Raw genomic sequence first — 22522 nt, forward strand, 5'->3', positions numbered from 1 at the left:
GTCCGAAGGTCCAGTCATTTGCTCCACTCATTCCCAGTTGCCCAGTGGTAACTGCGAGCATTTGAGAGTGCTTTCCCCATCCCTCAAACTCATCGGCATTCTCATGGAGTTTTTCCAGGAACTTCCAGAGATTTCCAATCCAAAGCAGTAGCCACAGTAATTAATCTGTTAATTAAAATAATTTCTTATGGACCTAGAGAGGGGTCCAAGATATAGATGCTGAAACCTGAAACCTCGAGCCACCAAGGAGGAAACCTCAGGCGTCACAAATTAAAGACAAAGGATTGATTTTTGATCTCAAATGAACGAAGGAGAGGGATAGACCCATTTAGTGGCTGGATTGCACAATGCCAAACCAGATATCCTGGGATCAAACCCAGTTTCCCCGCTTGTCCTGTGTGTTGCACAATAAATATGTCATTTCACCGAGGCTCCTTTTTCATCATTAAGACATGTGAGGGCACTTTCATATACGCCAGTTCTGGTTGTGCGCTGTACAAAAACACCCTGGGTCTGATTTAATAGAGTATAGTGTTGTTTGATGTAGAATTAGAATCTAGGCCACATACAAGGTACACATGACAACTGACGTGCCTCTAAGTTCACCAAAGCCATTGTCATCGGGGCCTGGCCGGTGAGCAGGAATGTTTTTAAGATCATGTCTGGATGCCTCTCAATACAGTGATATTATGTGCTGTACTAAGGAGAAACGCTTTAGCACATCAATTCTTAAACCTTTGACTTTGTTGGCCCCCACTGAATCATTACTGGAATCCAGGGACCCACACTGAGTCAAGTCAAAATATCTTTATTCGGCCATATCTCTGACCATAAAAGCACAATATAACATTGAAGTAAATAATATAATATAGTGAATAAAAACTTAAAAAATAAAAACAACAATAGGAAGACAAGGAGACCAAAGAGCAGAATCCAAAAAGGCCCTTCGCTAAAAGTTAAAAGGCATAGTTTCTTCTTAATGCAATAGCAGCAATGATATAGCTTAAAACAGCAGTGCAAACTTCAATGGAAAATAGGCCTAGCAGGTCAATCAGAACCACTTTATAAGATGTAAAGTTCTTGTTTATATTGGATGCAAGAAACGTAGTCTAATTGAGTCATAGAGTGTGCAAAAGAGCATGAAATGCGGTGTGGATTGGGCGGCAACAGTATCACATGGACAACATGGAAGGGATGCATGCCAGGTACTTCCTCCCCTTGGGGAAAGCCACAAGGAAGTCAACTTCAGTCAGTCTCAGTCTAGTGAGGTAGAATCCATGTTCTGGGTTGTTTATCCAAGTTAAATAAGGCTCCATACCAATGGATATAAATAGCTGCATGGCTCTGATCACTGATGGCGTGTCCAACGATCTCTCAAGTCTAGTTTCCATTCTGTGTGAATCATATGCCTCTTTGATTAGTTCTTTGGATTTAGAGACACTGATTTCTGGCCTGTCTAAAGGTAACTATAACCCGGGCTGTAGTAGCTATTTTGTATATACCCCAGCCATGGGATCGCGGTCATATTGGCTAGGCTTAAACAATCCGTCAGCACCTGTCTTGAAAATTGTGCCTTAGGAGTGTTCCATACATTTAACCATAAGAGGAGTAGTGCCATGCGATAACGCTCATGGTGGTTTTGGTGGGATTGCTAAGAGTCTGCACAGGTAACTATTTTCAGCTAACTGGTGTTTACTTGTGGCAGCATAACCCCAAATTCCTGCCCCTGCCCCATGAGTGGCGGCTGATACACATTTACTTTTGTAGAACTGGATCGTTTCTCGGACTGGCTTTTGGCCCAGCTTTTTGGCAAATATAAATTTAGCATCTTAAGTAGCCCCCCTCTTTTGCAATCTTTGGGTCATTAGCCTGCTCCATCGCCCTCTTACATCCAATAAAATACCTAAATAATTGAAGGTGGATACTTTCTCAATAGAACTGCCCCCTATAAAAAACATTCTTGATTTAGGAATTGTTGAACCACATGTCACAACAAAGGACTTTAGTTGGTTCACCTTAAGTTTGAGCCTAAGCAAAAAATCATTAAAACCATTTAAGAGCTTATAGAGCTTATGAAAACCATTAGCAGTCCGAGCTGAAAGGACCACTTTATGTGTGTACAACACTGCCTGAGTGCAAATTTTGGAGACCTCTTCACTGTATGATCTTTGTTCTGTCGCTAGGGAGTTTATAAGTTTAGATAGAAGAGAAAAAGGAAAGGAGCTAAAATATGTACCGCTGCCTAACCCTCTGACAACCTTTATCTGGGCTGTGCAATAGCCAGACTGTGAATAGTGCACCCTGGTTGTGATGTCCTGGTGTAAACATCTTATAAGATCTAATAAAGGGGTCTCTACTCCCGCCTATTCCACCAAGTCCCATAAAATATCCATGTCTAAAAGATCGAAGGCACAGTAGAGGTCCATAAAATCCATAAGCAAGGCCCCTCTCCTGGTCTTGACATATTTACGCAGGATAAGTGTGAGGTTAAGGGCTTGCTCTACGGACCCTGGTGTGGTCGGAAATCATATTGAAGCGGGCAAAAAAAGGAATTCGTCTTCGCCCACACCTCAAGTTTGCCCAAGATGATGCGCCCTAAAATCTGTACTGTCGAATCTATCAATGATACTGGGCGATAACATGTGGGTGAGTTTCTGTCACCTTTTTAAAGATAGTTACTATTATAGCATACCTCCATTAATTAATTGGGCCACACTTTACTGCTGCCCTCAACACATTTGTGAGCAGTGGTGCCCAAAATTCTGTTTTGTTTAAATATGTCTATTGGCACCTCATCAGGACTAGGGGCCTTTCCATTGGCAGCACTCACATTAGCTTTTGTTAGAGAGGAGAAATCTACAAAGTCAGCTATCCAGTATTCATTCATGTAGCGGGAAACAGGCCTATTATTCCTAGCGTCCAAGTCCCCCTTCTTATCCGGGTCGAAGACAAGAGAAAAATGGTTATCCATTCTTGTTCAGGGATATGACAGTCAATCTCTGTGGATGAACTATCCAAAAAAGAGGGGCGGTTAAGTATATTCCAGAAAAGTCTGGAATCATTCAACTGGGCGACTTTATTTAGGTCCTCCCAAGCATTCACCCTAAAATCCTGTTTTCTTTGCTGGACTGCTTACTTATATTTGATTCTTGGTAGTCTAATTTCCATAATATTTCGGGGGGTGGTATTGGTAGCTGCCTTAAGGGCTTTAAGTGCAGCGGTACACTCAGAACTAAACCACAAGTGATCATCAAGCTCTTTGAGCAATTTATTTGAAAGAAGTCCACTGGAAATGGCTCTTCTGATCCCCATGAAGCTGTCCAAACTTTTTGTGGGGTCATCTCCCGTAGAAAGGCAGATCAAGATCTCATTGGAGTTCTTACTAATCAGATAATTGAAATTTTTTATTTGGATTAATGGTGCCCCGCTTTAAGTGAGCTTCCTTATTTGTTGTATATTTAATGGGGGTATAATCCTATCAGATGTACTTTGGTGATAAAAAAGTTGGAATTTTACAATGATGGGGTTATGGTCACTATGTGGGAGTGACTGCACCTCATAACCCACAAATTGCTGAACCAAGTCCCAGGCCAAAGTTTATCGTGCTCCCCCTACCCCTTCTTGTAAAAGCGGGTGGATTTGTTTAGCCATTACCTTGGATATCAGATTTAAAAAAAAATTATGGGCTACGATTAACTGATTCAGGGATTCGTTATAATTTGAGTCAATATTGAATTAGGGGACCCCCGGGCTAAGCAATGTCTGTGATTTGAATCCCAAATCGAACCACAAATACAAGTATACACCAAACAAATGCTAAAATATTTTGTTTAATTCACAATCAAATGTAACACTGTTCGATGCATGACCTGCTTGCTAAAATATTCCTATGACTCGGCTCAAGCACGGATTCTTTGAGCCAAGCCAGACCCTTGGCTCCACTCTGGCTCGGCTCCCCCTGTTAATTTGTTGGCTCACCCATCTCTAGACTTCAGCCTATTTGTTTACATGGGCCGTGTTCACCAGCATCCCTCCAACCAGCCCAAAACCTATTCTGGAGTTTAAAAGCAACAGGATTTGTCATCAGTCTGGACCGTTCATGTGTCAGTGTAAGTATCAAGTATTTCAGGCCTTCTCTCTCTGAACACATTTCACTGCTCAAGCTTTTGCTATGTTTCTGCACCTGGGTAATATCAGGCAAAAGAAGGAACCTGGGCACATGCAGAATTGCTTCTCTGTGGTTTAGTAGTTAGCTATAACAGACCTGAGGTGTGGGGGGGGAGCGGGGAGCGATAAGCCTAGTCAAGGTATGAGGAACTGGAGTCCTGTCTGTCGAGAGGAAAGACAGCAATCCCATAGACCTGAATACATTTCTGATCCAAAGCTTTGGGGATAGCTCCAGTTTCACCTTTTAAGGGTACCTCCAGCCAGGCACATGTTGTTGCATCAAGACCTACCCTCTTTTCAGCTGTATGTGTCAATACATCTCCCTTTCCCTTATTTGCACTTCTTTTAACCTTAGCATGCCCTCAGTCAGTCATCAGTTGGGGTATTCACAACCCCTTGATCTCTTCCCTTTCCCACTCAGGGGAGCCAAGCAGTTCCTAGTGGGAAGACAGGCACAACCGGCTCAATGCAGTTTCTTGTGATGAACAGGTATTGACAAGATCTGAGACAAAAATATAGGGTGTGTTTATGTTAGAGCCCACGAAGGAAGGGTCTTGAGTCCCTTAGTGTTTTTTTGGGCTTCGTCGCTCTTAACGTAACCTTGTCATCATAAGGCCTATGCTTGCATGTCAGGAGTGGAAGTATGTTAGGGTACAACTAGCCTAATGCATGGTCACAGGACCTATTGGCTCCTCTTTGCCCAGCAACAGACTCATGGGTGTTTAGTTGGTCTGTCCCAGTCAGCTCAACCCCACGAGGGATGTAGTCAAGGGTATAGTGGCTGCTGCTGGTTTGTTTGGTCACCTTGGAGGTTCTAACCACTACAGGATCAATGAGATCTCGGTCATCGGACACCCTGGATTTAGTGTCCCGCAATCTCTGTATCAGCAAAACACCTCCTTCCCCAACAGGACATGCCCTCGAGTGAGCTAGGAGGCCTTAGCCTCCAGACCCTTTTCTTCACTTCTGCTGGATCTCTACATGTTTCTCCTCTTTGCATGATCTTGTCCTGGCACACCATTCATCTTCAGAGTCCAGCGCTTCTCCCTTCCTCCAGCAGCACCAGGAGCCAGAGTCGGAAAGCGCTGCTGGGAACGTGATAGCTTTACTGCAACCGGCATTTGGAGCACCTGACCAGTAGCTCACTGTCTTCTTTTATAAAAAAAAACAGAAGCCTTTTCTGAAGCAATCTTGCAAAGTACAGCTACAATCTAATGTCTTCAAATGGTGAATTCAAGACTGATCACTATTGACTGAGGGCCCTAACTGCAAAGAAACAGGTTCGCCTGACTTAATTGGACCCAAATAAAAGGAGAGTGTTGAACTGTGTTCATAAATTCTGCTCTGGTGGGAGTTACTGAAGCACATGAATCTGTGCCATACTAGCGAAATTACAAAAGAAACACCCAAAAAACCCAGAAGCAATCCCTGTAGGAAATTAGAACAACAAAGTCATTATTACATCTCAAATCTATTTTAAGACAGTAGATTAAGAAGGAAAGGCAGGGGACACAGAGATCAAATAACTAATCTGGAAAAGCTGCTTTTCAATGTCGGATTTCCTAGCTTTCCATTAATAAAGTTTTAACCATATAATAGAATAATGACAGCAGCCGGAAGTGCCCTTCCAATGACCTTAAATACAGTCTATTCGGCAGGCTCGACAGACAGGATAAAACAGACATCATTTTAAATGGCAACCAGAAGCGGTTATTAAGTGACACGGCACCGGAAGTGGTATTTCTAATTGTGATTCAGACATTTCCATTACGTAGAATGCCTCTTGTCAACGAGGAGATGATCATATAACATGAGACTGCTTTCCTAGTCTGTTACCATGTGCAGCAAAGTGTTTAAACAAGGAGAAAAAAAGGCCCTGCACAATTAGCGTCGGCATATATCACCGCTGTGCCTTCGCAAGGAGCCACGTAATGAGGTAGTAGGACTCCATCAAATAATAGGTGACTGTCCGCCTACATCATGTCTTTTCAGCTGTTCTTGGCTAGAAAGATCTGTGTCGTGTACAAATACGCTCTTCACCAGGAGCGCAATGCCCATTGGGCTCAAAGGGATTCACCCCCTCCCCGTCATGTGTGTCAGCCCGGCTGAGACAGCTTCCCGGGTACACACACAGCCGCACCTGAGCACTTCACAGGTCTTTAAAAGACCATTTACGTGTTAACGAGGCTTTGTTGTGTTTTCACCCCTTCTTAGAGCCCCTGCATCTCCACTCTGCATATTGCTGGAAGAATCAGCCCCCCCCCCCCCCGAAAAATTTAGTGGCCCCCCCAGAAATGTGGCTCTAGTTGCGCCTCTGCTCTTCACATACCACAACATACATGCAGACACAAGCACCTTCTCTGGGGGCTGGAACACTTCCAGGAGCCCGGATGGAAGAAACCGACCCAGGGGGCAGCAGGATGTCTTTCCAGTGGGCAAGGGAAAAGAGTGTGTGACAAGAGGCCGATTTATTATACTGCATGTGGAATGGAATAGGGTGCCTGGAAAGAGTTTCCAGAAAAGCCTGTGACACAGACACTAAAGCCATCCTTTACCCGAGTCCTACTCACCAGACCACTCGCAGTCCAATGTCATCTTTATCACAGCAGAATGTGAATTTTAATCCCTGTTTACAGGCAGTTCATAACCGAGCACAATGAGCTGCTTCAATTAATCGAAAAGCTCAGCACAGAAGAAGCCAACCTCCACAGACGGACTTGACCATCAAAGGACATAATGTTGACTAAGCACTCAAAGTTTCTTTTTATTTAGAGTGTTTTATAAAGCGCGCACATGACCCAAGGGTATCAGAGCGCTGTACATAGGGCTGACTGAGCAAAAAGATAGGCATAGACAAGTACATCAAAAGTAAAAAGACACAATAGGCTGTTGCAACAGAGATCACAAAAAATGGCCGTCATTCCATTAATAGGCACTAATCTAGCTTCTCATGGTAGGTATTTTGCTGCGGCTCTGAAACTATTCAGATTTAGGTACCCAGATGTGTCATATTGTTAATAAAATACCTGATACATATAAGCAAAATGCATTAGTCTCACTTACCAACACAAAGGATGTTGAAACAGAAGCCTTGTGAAATTGATTTGTTGACCAGTTGATCCGGAAGACTGTCAAAACCGACATGACCAGACAAGCCCAAATTTCGAACATCTGTGTTTGGAGTCTGTAAAGAGGAGAACATTGTTTACGATCTAAAAGAACTTCATTCGTCTTTAAGTTTGGATTAATATCGCAATACTTTTTATCATATGCATGTGAATGCTTTATTATGAAATGTGTTTCATAAAGCAGATGAAAAGAGATGTTGGCCAATAGTTTAAAGCTGTGGCCTTCTGAACATTTTATACTTCATAGCATCCTCCCACAAAGAATGACAACAAATTGCAAGGACGAGCTATTTGGGTTTAAACCACACGCCACGCATGAACCCAATTCTGCTATTTATTAGGGTTTCACCATAGTCGAAACGCTCACTATTAACAGTGGAAATCAACCGGTTGTTAAAGCATGGATTAGTAGAATTATTGAAATTCGTCTGCAGTCAATCGCCATTTGGGAAGGAGTGAAAGTTTATGTTGGGCAGGATATTTTCTTACCTCCAATACTGTGAGATGAAACCTTCCACAGCAGTGTCCGCCTTTGACTAAAATATTCATGGCTTTCTTTCAGCCATACAGGGCTATGGACTCAAATTCTGGCTATGGAAGCATGTCCAGCTGTAGGCACTGGTACTGTATGATGTATGCATTTGTACATGGCAAAGGAATTCCAAAACCCAGGAGAATATTTCGCCCACTCTCTATGAGAGGGAAAACTTGTCTGCCAGGTTTTGGCTACATTAAAAGGTAACTATAATCAGGTGCTGCAAGGACCATGTGTGTTTGAGAGGATGGCTCTACGGCGAAGAGTGTGTTAATCTCTGGCTGCCTGGGAGATATTTTCCGTCACTACCACAATATTGTGTTTATTGTAATTGTAATTCTATTTATATAGCGCCTTACACCCCTTATGAGGCATCAAAGCGTTTTTTTCGGCGAGTAGCACGCTTCTCCGGAACCCATAAAGGATTAGTGGTGAATTAGTATGGTGAAAATATGAATGTAATTTGAGTGTGAATATGTTAGTCAGTTATTTGGATTGAGAAGGATAGTGGATTGATAGAAAAAAGGTTGGCCCTTATATAGCACTTGCTACCATTGATGGGGTGTTGAAGCGCTTTTTCAGCGAGTAGCACGCTACTTCTGAACCCATAAATGATTAATGGTGAAATAGTATAGTGAAAATATTAAAGAAATTTGAGTGGTGGATATGTTAGTTATTTGGATTGAGAAGGATAGTGGAGGGATAAAGGGAAAAAGGTTTGCACTTATATAGTGCTTGCTACTCCTGATGGGGTGATGAAGTGCTTTTACAGCGAGTAGCACGCTACTCTAGAACACATATAGTGTTAATGGTGAATTAGTATAGTGAAATATGAAATTAATTTGAGCGATGGACATGTAAGTCTGTTATTTGGATTGAAAAGGATAGTGGAGGGATAGAAGGGAGGAATTAGAATTGGTTTTTTGTTTTGTTTTGGAGGTCATAGCAGTAGGAGGGGGCTTGGGATGAGTTAAAGGTAGGTGGAGGGGGATTAGTAAAAGGGAGGTGGAGGGTAAAGAGTCAGAGGGAGGGTTTAGAAAAGCTTGTTTTGGGGGATCGGAATAGTAAAAAGAGGTATGAGATGATGCAAGGAGGGGTGGAGTAGGGAAGAGTCTCGAAAGGGTTATTTTGGGGACCTTACTAGTGGTTTCGGGTTTGGGCTGAATGAGAGAGTGGAGGTACTGGATTTATTTATAGAGGTATAGGGTGAGAAACAGGGTAGTCCACTGTAAAGGGTAGTAGAAAGTTTATGCCAAGCGAGTTTGCATAATGGTGGTTTGGCAAGTATTGGGATGGGAATGTTCCCTGCAGGGTGATCCGATGTCTACTCCTGCCCTGAGTGTCAGACTGCATATGAAACAGGTAGCCTGACTTATTTTGGCCCTAGTGTTACGCTATTCCACCATGTCCGCACAGACCTAGGCCTGCTCCCAACAATGGGAGGTCTAGGAAATGCCCTGTGACCTGGTGGCCACACCAAGCATGCAGTTATATCAGGCAATGGACTACTGTCTTTGGCATGGGTATGTCACATACAGCGGTGGTGACAGTTTACCATGCTTTTTGAATTTATAGTATGACCAGACCCTTTGTTCTGTCCCAGTGAGGGTGACTGATCCCTCTTATCTAATTTCCTGCTGTTATGTGGAACCTACATCATTGCAGTGACATTCCGTGTCAATGCCATGTGTCTATATGCAGTACATGTGTAACACATGTATGGTAGTTGGACTCTGTGTGCTGGGAGAGTCTGAGTACTGGGGCCTGATGGAATACATTATAGGTGCCCCTAGTTTAGCATGGCAAAGGATTGGAGAGCGAGGACAGCTTCCCCAGAAAGTGGAAGTGTAAGGCCTGCATTCCTGTGGCTGCAACTCTATACACTGAAGTGAGGAAGACGGAGAAAGGGCTACCTTTAGAAATTCCATGAAGTCCTTGTTAGCAAAGGACTGCGGATTAGTTCTTCCTGCTCACTGCTATTTCGTGGATAGTAGGGGTGACAGGTGGAATTGCAGCTTCTGTTGATCAAGGTGAAAATGTTTCCAGGCAAGGTCCACTCTTGTTTGTCACTGATTACTGCTTCAGGCAGGATGATAACATCCAGGTGCAGAGAACTCACACTTCATTGTGCCCATGTTTTGGGGACTCCTGTTTGTTGCCAGTCTCATTGTTACCGGCTTTGAAAGACATAATTTTATACAGAAGCTGTGTCTGGAGAGCAGCCTGGACATGACATAGGATAGGAATCCGACCCAAACTGGTTACACAGTGGATCCACATGCCTGCATGGACAATGTGTATGAAAGTGATCCAAACAACCCCACTTTGCACAGCTGATCCTCTCCCTCACCAAAGACCCTGGCACCGCCAAGACCAACCTCCACGAAGGAATGACAGCCGTCGCAGAATGGATGAAGAACAGCCGTCTGAAACTGAACTCAGACAAGACGGAGGTCCTCATCCTCGGCTCCACCCCCTCAGCCTTGGACGACTCCTGGTGGCCTACTGCCATGGGTGCAGCCCCTACACCCACCGACCGCGCACGCAACCTGGGTTTCATCCTCGACTCAACTCTCTCCATGACCAAGAAAGTCAACGCTATCTCATCCTCATGCCTCAACACCCTCTGCATTCTCCGAAAGATCTACAGGTGGATCCCCACAGGCACGAGAAGAACGGTCATCCAGGCCCTCGTCAGCAGCAGGTTGGACTATGGAAACGACCTCTACGCGGGAGCCCCGGCCAAACTACTGAAATGACTGCAACGCATAAAGAACACCTCGGCACGCCTGATCCTCGACATCCCTCGACACAGCCACATCACCCCCCACCTGAAAGACCTGCACTGGCTTCCCGTCAACAAGAGTATCACCTTCAAGCTCCTCACCCACGCACACAAGGCACTCCACAACACCGGACCAACATACCTCAGACGGCTCACCTTCTACACCCCACATCGCCAGCTCCGCTCCACCGACCTCGCCACCGCCCCCCGCATCTGAAGAACGACCACCGGCGGCAGATTGTTCTCCTACCTCGCAGCCAAGCCCTGGAATGCCCTCCCCACCCTCCTACAGCAGACCGAAGACCTTCTGACCTTCAGGAGGCTACTCAAGACCTGGCTGTTCGAGCAGTAGCAGCTCTCTTCCCCCCCCAGTGCCTTGAGACACTCACTGGTGAGTAGCACGCTCTATAAATGCCTTGATTGATTGATTGATTGATTGATTGATTGGCTTCAGTCCAAGGAAGTAGTGCTCCACAGAATACTTGATCAGCTGCAGTGGAACCAGGGCAGATGACTGACAGACAATCTCCCAGAGGTGAGGGATCATCACCTGGAGTCTGCTGTTTCTGATGGAGAAGCTAAGGGTCAGGCTGAAGTACCTAGCAGACTGCGTGCCTGCTGAGAGAAGGAAGGAGTATGCCTGGTACTGTAGGAGGAGAGACTGTTCAGAAGTCCAGCTACTTCCAGGCACGAGGAGCACCCAGACAAAGTGAACTTCCTTAAAGCACAAATCCAATAGTGACTTATGTCTTGGAAGTGTCTCCCTAGTAACTCTGTTGTGGCCAGTGTAAGCAGCATGAGGCATTACCTGAACATCTACTTGTGTTGCCTGGTATATTGCTGCAGGCTACAAGACTGGTGCTGCCGCTGCTGACCCTGAAGGAATGACCATGTCTATGCACAAGTGAGAAGCTCAATGGGTTCTGAAGCTGCTACTGCTAAAGGAAAGAATCACAAGAAAACCGGCCTGTAGGCAACATCTGCCAATCCAAGACGCTGCCATAGCCGGCCAGGAGTACTGCTGCTGCTGAGGACAGGCAACACTGCACATGCCTGACCCCTCCAACTTCCTTTGTGACCATCATTCCAAACAAGGCTGCCAGTCCAATCTACATCTGAAAGAAACTGCTGCCATGCAGGAGGGAGCCAGTATGCTCCCACCGTGCCACCCAAACTGTTACAGAACCGAACAGGTAAGTCACGAGCACTGGCACTCACCAGGAACTAGACACTAAAACATGTACATGTGAGTCTGACATGCTCACTGAGACATTTTGCCAAGAAAGGGGTAAAGAGACATAAAACTAAAACTGCACAAATTGTCTGGTAAAGAAATTAAGTCATTTGCAACGGTGCCTAATCTTTGCCTAAAACCCATTGTGTGTCAGGGACTATCGCTATGAAGTCACGGCCATAGCGGAAGTAAGAGAGGATCCCCACACTAGCAGGAAGAAGGGGTGTGTAGTGTCTTACTGCCTATTGCTACTTAGTTTATGATCCTAAATGCAGTTTCATTTTAAATGTGTTTGTTGGTTGACTGTTGATTTCTCAGGTCTTGCCCCCCACACTACCTCCTTAAGAAGGCTGAGACTGCGTGCCCTTGCTACTCAGAGTCAAGTGTGAAAAGATTTGTAGTTGGCACTGTTTGCAGAACCATAGTATGGCAGACTCCCGGCCAGCAGTGGCAAACAAACTCAACCACCAAGATTGGGGCATAAAAGCCCCTCTTTGCCCTGTGGCTCCTGTAATGGGATCTGACAGCAAAAGTCTGAAAAGCAAAGTAGACCTCTCAAATGCATGGATGCGCATATGTGGGATCTGTATAATGCTAACCTAGCCAAAACTGCAGCGGAGCAATGTACGGGGCCAAAGGCAAGTATACAGTCAATGAGTGATAGAAGGGGTAGCTGGTTATTGGATTGTTACTGCTTTGTGATGTACTGTTCATTAAAGAGGTACGCCCTCAAGTCTTTCATTAAAACAATGGAGCAGCTTGTGGTGGTCCTTATCGATAAGGGGATGCTGTTATAGATCCTGGGCGCACAGATGGCAAATGCCTACTGCCCTTTTTTTTTTCAACACCTTTGTCTTCAGTGTGATGGCAGCCCAGCTGTGGGTGTTTCAAGAGCCACCAGAGATGGTGAGCTTCAGTGGCTTAGGGAACCCCCAGCTTTAGCAGCTTAAGTGGGAGTAGCCACTACACCGATCCTCTGGTAATCTCTGCCCTACAGACAACTGATTAGTTTTACATTTGACCTATTCTCTCTGCAGGCAAGGGCTGATAAAATGGTCTAAAGTAGGAGCAGTGCATGACTGATAGGTGAGGATCAAGAGCTGCTAAGTGAGCAACGTTCAGGGAAAGAAAGAGAAAAATAAATGATGAAAATATTTAAAGCGAGCAGAGAGAGCAGCAAATAGAGTGAGTGGGTGAAGAAAAATAAGATAGAAAAAATTAAACTGATGTTAGAACCTGAAACAGAAAAGTGTAACAAGGAAGGGGGAAACAACAAAGAAAGAGTGAAAGGATGCAAGGTTGGATGGAGAGATAAAAGAAATACATTTGTGAAAGGTTGGAAGGAAAGGTGGATGAAAGGATGGACAAAAGATTGTAGGGATAAATGGATGGAAGATAAGCAAGATGGACAGATGGATGGAAATGTGAAAGTAAATGAATGAATAAAAGATTGGATGAAGGAATGAGTGGGTGGATGGATGGATAGAATGTAAATCGATTGCTGGAATAATGAAATGATGGGGCAAGGAAAGCAAGGAATGAATGGGTGGGAGGAAGAATGGATACAGAGGAGGATGTCTAAGTGAATAGAACTAATCTAGGAAGTTGGCTTTCTTGCTTCACTCATTAGGTGTCATCAGAGGTTGATTGAAAATGGGGGATATTTTAATTTCTAACTACTCCTTTGGTGAGCTTGTCTTTAAAATAACTTGCAACGCAGGTCATAATGCCTCATCTACTCTACATGATGATTCATCTACTCTACTTGAAATCTTCTTTTTGCTTTAACAAATAAACAAAAAAAGTCTAACATGTAACCTTAATAAACACAGTTTTCTTCTTCATGATGATCACTATCTCATCTCCCCTCATGCCACCCACGGTTCTTCACATTTGTTTCTGTTTCTATTTCTTGCCCTCTCAACCCCTGCAGCCCTTCCAACTGTGTATCCTCTCACTTCCTCATGCCTCCTCTTCCTTCATGCCGTTCCATCTTAAATCAATTATGGCGTTTTCCATTCCAGCCCTCCCTCACTCTTTTATTTCCTCCTGTGTGGTCTCCCTCTAGCTCTCCTTCGGTTTTCACCTCACTACATTTTGTCCACTCTCCTCACCAGATCTCTATGCCTCTGCCCCCCCCCCACTGTTATCTGCCCAACCCCATCCCTAGCCCTTACTGACCACACCCCACTGTTTTGTGTCCTCACTGTAACAACCTCCACATTCCCTCTTGCAATGCTTCATGTTCACTCATCTTTTAACTGCTTTTGCAGTTGTTTGGCTTCCACACTCTTCCATTTCCAGCAATGAGTATGTGGCAGAAACAGGTGCGCTAACATTCATTCTAAAGCCTGAAAATTACAGAAATCTTTAAATTTGCTAGGCAGGATATCAAACACTACAACTTCTAACTAGGGAGCACCAACTGTATTCATAATCTGGGTAAAGCCCAGTTTTGTCCCTTCCAGACCGCATCATGTACCGCCTCCCATTTGCTCTCTTAAAAGTGGCACTAAACCAATCTCATTGGTTGCTCTGCTTTCCGTCTTGCTCTCAGAAAACACAATTTTCCAAGAAGGAAGATTCTGCCTGGTGCTTCTATAGAGTTTCATGTTGTCTAGGAACCTAAGTTACTCTTAAAACTTTAGGATTGGAGTATTTGCACTTCCCAAAGAAAATGCCTCCCAAAAGTTGTGGCGTAAGAGTCCCTCTTTCAAAAAACTTAAATGAAGCTCTAGGGCACCACTGTCCAGAGAAGGACAATGAGTTGTGAGGAGGGAAGGAGTGGATAATTTGCATGTATAGTTTTGAGGGAGAAGAGGTGTAGGAGTAAGGAGCATGAGGGAGACGATTAAAGTAATAAGATCCCAGTGGCATGGGACTGGAAATTGAGAGTGAGTATGTTTGGTAAATAATTAAATTCATCCATCCCTCGTCTTCAGCCACCCCACTCCCAACACCCCCCAAATACACTGATGATGGGAAGTGTGAGTGGTGAGCAGACGTCTTTCTCCTGAGGCTTTCACAATGGTCTTAACTAAGAATGACCTGTTGGACAGCCTGGCAATTTAAAAAAAATAACTATGAGTGGACCTTAATGAGAACTCTTGGCACACTGACGTAAGTTCTGCCATAGAGGCACTACGAAAAGATGTGGATGTGATAGGTGATAGAGTAATGGAGTTGAAGAACAAAATTAAACTGAAGGAGTGTGTGGGGACTGGCATAATGCGATTGATAGTCTCCTTTTGCACGAAGGCCATCGGTGTGTTCTCCAGGAGCAAGAAGCTAGCAAATCACATGAGAAATGAAAAAATACATGCCCAAGATCTGAAGAATGGGTCAGAAGGAACTAATTTCCAGTCCTTTATGGTAGGTTTGATTTCCTCCTTGTTTGGAGACAGTCACGCGGATATACAACTGGATAGGGTCTATTGGATTGGACAAAGACATGTTTTCAGAAATATCGAAAAGACAGAGAAGGAAGCAGTATTGAAAGTGGCAAGACTCAAGGAAGAAACATGGACTTCCTGGGATCATTCAAGCATGCTGTTCCAAGATATTTCCATATCTACTTTCCAAAGATGACATTCCTTTAAACTCATCATTGAAAAATCTAGAGTTGGATGAGAATCGATCGAGAGGGCAATGCATCTTTCTATTTGGAATTGTGTTTAAACAAAACAGTAAGACCCATCATTGTACTGAGAGATCTGAGGCCGCAACCTGTTGAATGTCACACTAGGAGATGAGGATGGAGGAAGTGCCACTGCTCGATCGTCCTCCTAACTGGCATCATCGGCTGGGAAGTCTATGAGGCCCTGGAGAAAATCACAAGCACAAAGGAGGAATTACTCCAGATGGCAATCAGGGAGTGAGCCCTCTGTACCAGCCAGTTGATTAATAAGGTGACTGATTCACTCTCCTGAAATGCACAAGTAGCTCTTTAAAGAGTTCTTATCTATCTTCCAGAGATGGTCTGAAAGCTTCACTGCTATGTCACTCAGAAATTGTTATGCAGATATTTCTACCAAAAATCATTGTTCGTGTGAATATCTTGATGGGCTGGGATAGGCAAGTTGTGTTGTGCTTAGTCCTCTACCACAACTCACAGAAGTTGAGATTGCCCATTTGGTATGATATTTCAGCATTTGATAGGGTTCCACTTACCTGTGGGAGTCTTTCCTGGTAAGGTGATTTGCTCCCATTGATTTCATATTTGTAGGGTTTTGAATATGTTTTTTAACCTGTTTTGTTTTGGAGGCTAGAGGGGAGGGTGAGTCATTCCAATACAGGTAATTATTATTACGGCCTTCTTTAAATTACAATTTCGGTTTGATAGTGTCCCTCTTGAAAGCTGTGTTGAAAACTTGGGTACATGACATTTTGGAACTCAGAAATGCCTTTTGAAACGGTCCATATTACTTTGCATAATGCGAGAGGTCAAATGCTCTCTCCAAGAAGACTGCTATCTGGAAGCCCCTGTGAAAGAACAGCCCCGATGTAGAGTGCATACAAGAGGAGTATCTCACTTGTGCGACAAGTTCAGAATGAAACATTGGTCACATCCTATTGCATTGTATTTGTGGGACCTGTCAGCCCTTTGGGTGGTCCCTCCTCATCATTATTTATTTTGTCCCACTTTTGCCTCAAACCCTGTTTGAATTTTTCCTTTTTGGGAACCACCAGACTTTTTAGTGTTGCTGCAGATTCAGGGAGCCATTTTAGCTACCCCTGAAACTTCTGGCTGAGGGCCTGAAGCACAAAATGGTGGCCACCTGTGACATCACCAGCATCCACTGGAACCTACCAGCACCTTCCAGAACATTCCAGGAGATTCCAGGACTCTGTGACAGTTGGAGACCGTTTAGAATGTTGGGAGGATAAGAGAGGCAGTTGGCAGTTGGAGCTGGCAGTTGGCACCTGACTGGTGAAGAGAGAGGAGCACAACAGTGAAGGAGGAAGGAGTGAAGCAGCAGGGGTGGAAACTTGTGCCTGGAGTGGGGTCCATAAACCCACCCTTGATACTTGTCCCTACTGATGGATCCCAGCCTATAGCCCTGTGTGGGAAGAAGACAGAAAAACTCATCCTAAGGACCTGAACAGCAGGAGCAGGCCTTAGAAGCAGAAAGCAGCAAGATCCTGACCTGAGAACTGGTTTCCCTGGAGTCCGGCGTCGAGTAGCCTGAAGACCTGGAGCCCGAGGTGGAGAAGCGGCGCTGACTGAAGTAGCAGACGTCGTACCCGGAGCCGCCTGAGGTCGTGAGAGGGCGCCGACGGAGGTCGTGAGGAATACCAGAGGTCGAGGAGGAAGTGAACCGAGGTCGAGCGAGCGGCGTCATCGGAGGAGTGAAGTCCGCCCTCCGGAGTCGTCGGAGACCGAGGTAGAGGAGCACCGGAGGTCGGGAGTGAGGATCGCACTCCGGAGTCGCCCGGAGCCTGTGAGGAGGAGCACCGGAGGTCGGGGGTGAGGATCGCACCCCGGAGTCGCCGGAAGTCGACATCGAGGCCAGGCCGGCCGACGTCATCGGAGCCGAGAGCGCCATCGGACCGGAGCCGCCCGAAGTCGACATCGTGAAGAGACTGCCCGACGCCGTCGAATCGGAGGTCGAGATCGAACCGAGGCCACCGACATCGGACCGGAACCGCCTGCCGGCGTCGTCAAAGAACTGACATTGTGCCGAGGCCGCCGAGACCGAACCGGAACCGCCTCACGGCGTCGACACGACTCCAGCGGCGTCGGAACATCAGAAAAAGGGCAGTAAGTGGAGTAGAGGGCGCCTAAGGCCCTGTGGAGACCTGAGAGACTGCTCTAAGGGGCTAGGGAGGTGCTGAAACCCACCTGACTGTGCCTGGGGTGAACTGGGACTAACCTAGAGAGGTTGTGTGGAGAGAGAAAGCCAGGGCACTGGTATACCCCCCTTGGATCTACCTCAGATTAGGCCTCAGCCTTGTCCCAGCCAGGGAGTAGCCCCCCTCAAGCCTTCCACAACCCTACAAGCTGTGCCTGGGCCATATCAGCCCTTAAGAATTGAAGTGTCATCTGATTATATGAGGGTTGCTGTATACTTTTAATTATTTATTGGGGATACTGTATTTATTGAGTTTTTACCTATTTATTGCTGCACTATATTTATAGGTCCACAGGACTTGTTGGTGTACAATATTTATTGGTACAGTATTTATTGCCTCAAAGTATTTAATTGTCTGTATATATTGCACTTGTATTTATGCCCTGTTATTTATGATCACCCCTATTTATTTCATCAAACAGCCAATACTTATTTGACCTGCACTAATTGAAACTTGTATATTGTGATTGACCTATTTATTTTTCCAATCAGCAACTAAGAGAAAAAGATAAAGAAAGAATATTTTCATAATTTTTACGGTGTAGAGTCGTTTTTGGAACGGATGCACGCATGGTTCTTGTATGGGTATATTGTATGCTTAGCACTGCGCCTGTTTCCTGACCACTCGAGCCAAGCTACCACAGTGTGTTCGGGGAGTCCACCACCACCCTGCGGAGTGGGAGTGGGCGTTTCCAACATAAATTGGTGTTCAGCGGTGGGATAGAGCTGTGCCTACGTATACTCAACAATAACTGTGGGTAGTCCATAGGCCTACACCGGGAGTTTTCTCAAAGCGGCCTTCCTAATTGTGGGTTTTTTTTTTTTCCAAATTTACTCTGGTGGTGGGAGGAGGTATTATTAAAGGTACCCCCCTGCATTGTTACTGCACAAAACCTGTCCTCTAACCTGAGTGGGCAAGATGGAGTTTGTACTAGAGAATCTAGAAACGTACACTGTGGCCCAACTCAGGGAGTTTTGCCAGCGGGAGGGGGTGTACTGTCCCCCAGGAGCAAAGAAGGGTGCACTCCAAACCAGCTTAAAGGCTTGGGGGGAGGAACGCCGAGAAAGCAAGGCTGAGGAGGAAGACAGGGATGGAGAGCCTGACCCCGAGGGGGCTGAGATGTACCAACCTGAGGTGGGGAACCTGTCAGCAGGGCCCAGGACACTTTCTAGGAAGGGCAGCACTGTCTCTAGCGGGGGCTTATCCAGCGTGGAGTTAGCAGATCGGAGAGAGAAAAGACAGCTCACATGGGATTTAGCAAAGCTGGAGAAGGAGAAGGAGGAACAGAGGTTGGCTCATGAGACGGAGAAAGAGAGGATGGCTCATGAGATAAGACTGAAAGAGATAGAGCTTCAGATCCTAAGAATTGGAGCACCAACTGTTCCTAATGGTGGCAGCCAAATCCAAGAGTCCACCAGGGAACCCAAACCTTACCTGCCAAAGGACATAGTAGCTAGCTATGGGGCGGGTGACGACATCGCCAAGTGGCTAGCAGCCTATGAGGTCTCGTTGAGGGCCCATGGGGTTCCGGTGAAGTACTGGGGAGGGGGATTGTATAAGTACATGCCTCCAGCTGGTAGGGATGCTTTATTGGCCCTCGAAGAGGATGAGCAGACCCACTACCCCACCATGAAACTGGCGCTCATCAGAAAGTTTGGACTAACACCTGAAAAGTACAGACAGAAGTTCAGGGGTAGTCACAAGCTGGGCACACAGAATTGGGTGGACTTCCTGGACTATGCAAAGAAGGCACTGGAAGGTTGGATTCAGGGCAGTGAAGTAAGGAACTACGAGGAGTTGTTCGACCTAGTACTGAAGGAACACCTACTCGAGAAATGTTTCCCTGAACTGCGGCAACACCTGGTGGATAGCAAGCTGACCAGCCCCCGGAAGCTTGCTGAGGAGGCGGACATTTGGGCTAGTACCCGGGTGTCCACAAGGGGGACTGGAGGGGATACTCAAAAGGCCGGACAGGGCGCCCCCCAGAAGAAAGAGGGAGGGGAAAAGAAAAAGGAGTTCTCCAAAGGCCCCCAAAATAACTTCCAAGGGAAGGGAACAGGATTCACCTCTAAGGCTAACCCACCCAGAAACCCTCATCCTGGCCAGAGTCAGCAGCCAAGGGTTGTCCATTGCTACGAGTGCGGTGGCGTTGGACACTATAAAGGAGATCCGAAGTGTCAGAAACGATCACCCCCTCCCACTGGAGGAAAGCCCCCCGGAGTAGCTAGTGTAGTGCTCGGGGAGGAGATGCCCTTAACTAAGGGAAGGGAGTGGGCGGGTGTCACTTTAGTGTCCCTGGGAGAACGGGAGATGGTTCCTAAGATCCAGGTGCCCGCAAATACCGCAAAGTATGGGCAGTGGATCACCATCAACGGCCAAAGAGGGGAGGCTCTGAGAGACACAGGAGCCAGTATGACTATGGTGCGTAGCCAACTGGTGTCTCCAGAGCAGGTAATTCCCGATGTACTCCACCCAGCCGCGATGGCTGACGGCAGAACAGGCCACTATCCCGTGGCCGAGGTTCCCTTTGAATGGGGGGGGGTTGCAGGTTCACTTCGAGTTGCCGTAAGCCCTGCCGTGCCAGTCGATTGTCTGCTGGGCAATGACATGGAGCACAACGCTTGGAAGGAGGTGGAATACCGGACTCACACCGAGATGCTGGGTACACCTGACTGGGCCTGTGTTAGCACAAGGTCCGCGACTACCCGAAGAGGGAGTTCATTCCGGCTGGAGCCTGGAACAAAGGCCCAGCCAGCTGCCAGTCAAGGGAAGAACCGAGGACAGGAGGAGCCTGCCTCGGCGTCTCCACCCCGTAGGACGGATAGGCCACCGGAGGTGGTGGACCAGGAGTCTGCGGAGGGGGACGTTACCCACCTGGAGGACCTACCCATCCCGGCCGAGTGGCACGTGGAGGGAGGCCCGTCCAGGGAGGAATTCTGCCAGGGCCAGACGGAGTGCCCTACCCTTGAGGGGCTGAGGCGACAGGCCGAAGCCCAGGCAGCAGGGAACGTTGAAGGGAACTACAGTGTTTACTGGGAGGATGGCCTCCTCTACAGTGAACCCAAGGCACCCCTACATGGATCGTCACGAGCCTTGGTAGTTCCTCAACGTTATCGAGCCTTCCTTCTGGAGTTGGCTCACGAGATACCATTGGCAGGACACCTGGGGCAAGACAAGACCTTCGCCCGTCTTGTCCCACACTTTTATTGGCCTCAGATGAAAGTGTCGTCCGATACCTACTGCCGGACATGTGTGTCTTGCCAAGCCAGTGGGAAAACAGGGGTGAAGCTGAAAGCTCCCCTGGAACCACTTCCTGTCGTTAGCACCCCCTTTGAAAGGGTGGGCATCGACATTGTGGGTCCATTAGATCCACCAACTACAGCTGGTCACAGGTTTATCCTGGTTCTGGTGGATCATGCCACAAGGTACCCAGAGGCAATACCTCTGAGGACCATAACAGCACCTGTTGTGGCTAGGGCCCTGATGGGAATCTTTACCCGAGTGGGTTTTCCCAAGGAAGTTGTGTCCGACAGGGGGACCAACTTCATGTCAGCATATATGCGGGCAATGTGGAAGGAGTGTGGAGTGACCTACCGGTTCACAACTCCTTACCACCCCCAGACCAATGGTCTGGTGGAAAGGTTTAACAAAACCTTAAAAGGCATGATCAGAAGTCTGCCTGAAAGCCTGCGGAGGAAATGGGACGTCCTCCTACCCTGTCTACTCTTTTCTTACAGGGAAGTGCCACAGAAGGGAGTGGGCTTCAGCCCCTTCGAGCTTCTGTATGGGCACCCTGTACGTGGACCTCTTAACCTGGTGAGAGACGGATGGGAAAGAACTCCCAGAAAGCTCCCCCAGGATGTGGTGAGCTACATGCTGGCCTTCCGGAGCCAAATGGCTAAGTTGTGGAAGCAAGCTTCTGACAACTTGGAAGCCAGCCAAGCAGTGATGAAGGCGTGGTATGACCACAACGCTCACCCGGTGGAGTTGGAGCCTGGCCAGAAGGTGTGGGTGATCGAACCAGGAGAGCTTAGTGCCCTCCAGGATCGCTGGTCAGGACCCTTTGAGGTGTTGGAGAAGAAGGGTAAGGCTACCTACTTGGTGGACCTGAAGACCCCTCGTCAGCCCCTGCGGGTGCTGCATGCCAACCGCCTCAAACCCCACCACGAGAGGCCCGAAGTCATCTTGATGATGGTGACTGACGGAGGAGAGGACGTGGAAAGCGAGCCTCTCCCTGATCTGTTTGCGTCTCAGGAAAAGGATGGGTCGGTGGAGGGAGTGATTCTCTCCCCATCTCTAACTCCTGAACAGCAGGAGGACTGTCGCCAGGCCCTGGGGCAGTACTCTGCGTTGTTCTCCCTTGTCCCGGGTAGGACTCACCTGTGCGTCCATGACGTGGACACAGGAGACAGCCCACCTGTGAAGTCCAAGATCTACCGGATGTCAGACAAGGTGAAGGCCAGCATTCATAGTGAAGTCACTAAGATGCTGGAGCTAGGAGTGATTGAACCTTCTAGCAGCCCCTGGTCTAGTCCGGTGGTGTTAGTACCGAAAGCTGCACCACCGGGTGCCCAACCAGAACTGAGGTTCTGTGTGGACTACCGGGGACTGAATTCAGTGACAAAGACTGATGCACATCCGATCCCTAGGGCGGATGAATTAATTGACCGGCTGGGAGCTGCCCAATATCTAAGTACCTTTGACCTTACCTCTGGGTACTGGCAGATCTCTTTGACTGATGGAGCAAGGGAAAGGTCAGCCTTCTCCACGCCCAATGGCCACTACCAGTTCTGTGTGATGCCCTTTGGGCTCAAGAACGC

At 46.9% G+C, this 22522-nt stretch overlaps 1 protein-coding gene across 5 annotated transcripts in view; it reads right to left on the reverse strand.

The window, feature by feature from the left end:
- SEPTIN11 (septin 11) overlaps positions 1–22522 on the reverse strand; it is a 614181-nt gene that overhangs the window by 375259 nt on the left and 216400 nt on the right. For all 5 annotated transcript variants that reach the window (XM_085640963.1, XM_085640961.1, XM_085640960.1 and 2 more), the window contains exon 2: positions 7231–7351. In XM_085640963.1, coding sequence (XP_085497089.1) covers positions 7231–7351 — 121 coding nt within the window. The remainder of the gene's footprint in view (positions 1–7230; positions 7352–22522) is intronic.

The sequence above is a fragment of the Triturus cristatus genome, chromosome 2_2, assembly GCF_964204655.1.
Source record: "Triturus cristatus chromosome 2_2, aTriCri1.1, whole genome shotgun sequence".
Lineage (NCBI taxonomy): Eukaryota > Metazoa > Chordata > Amphibia > Caudata > Salamandridae > Triturus > Triturus cristatus.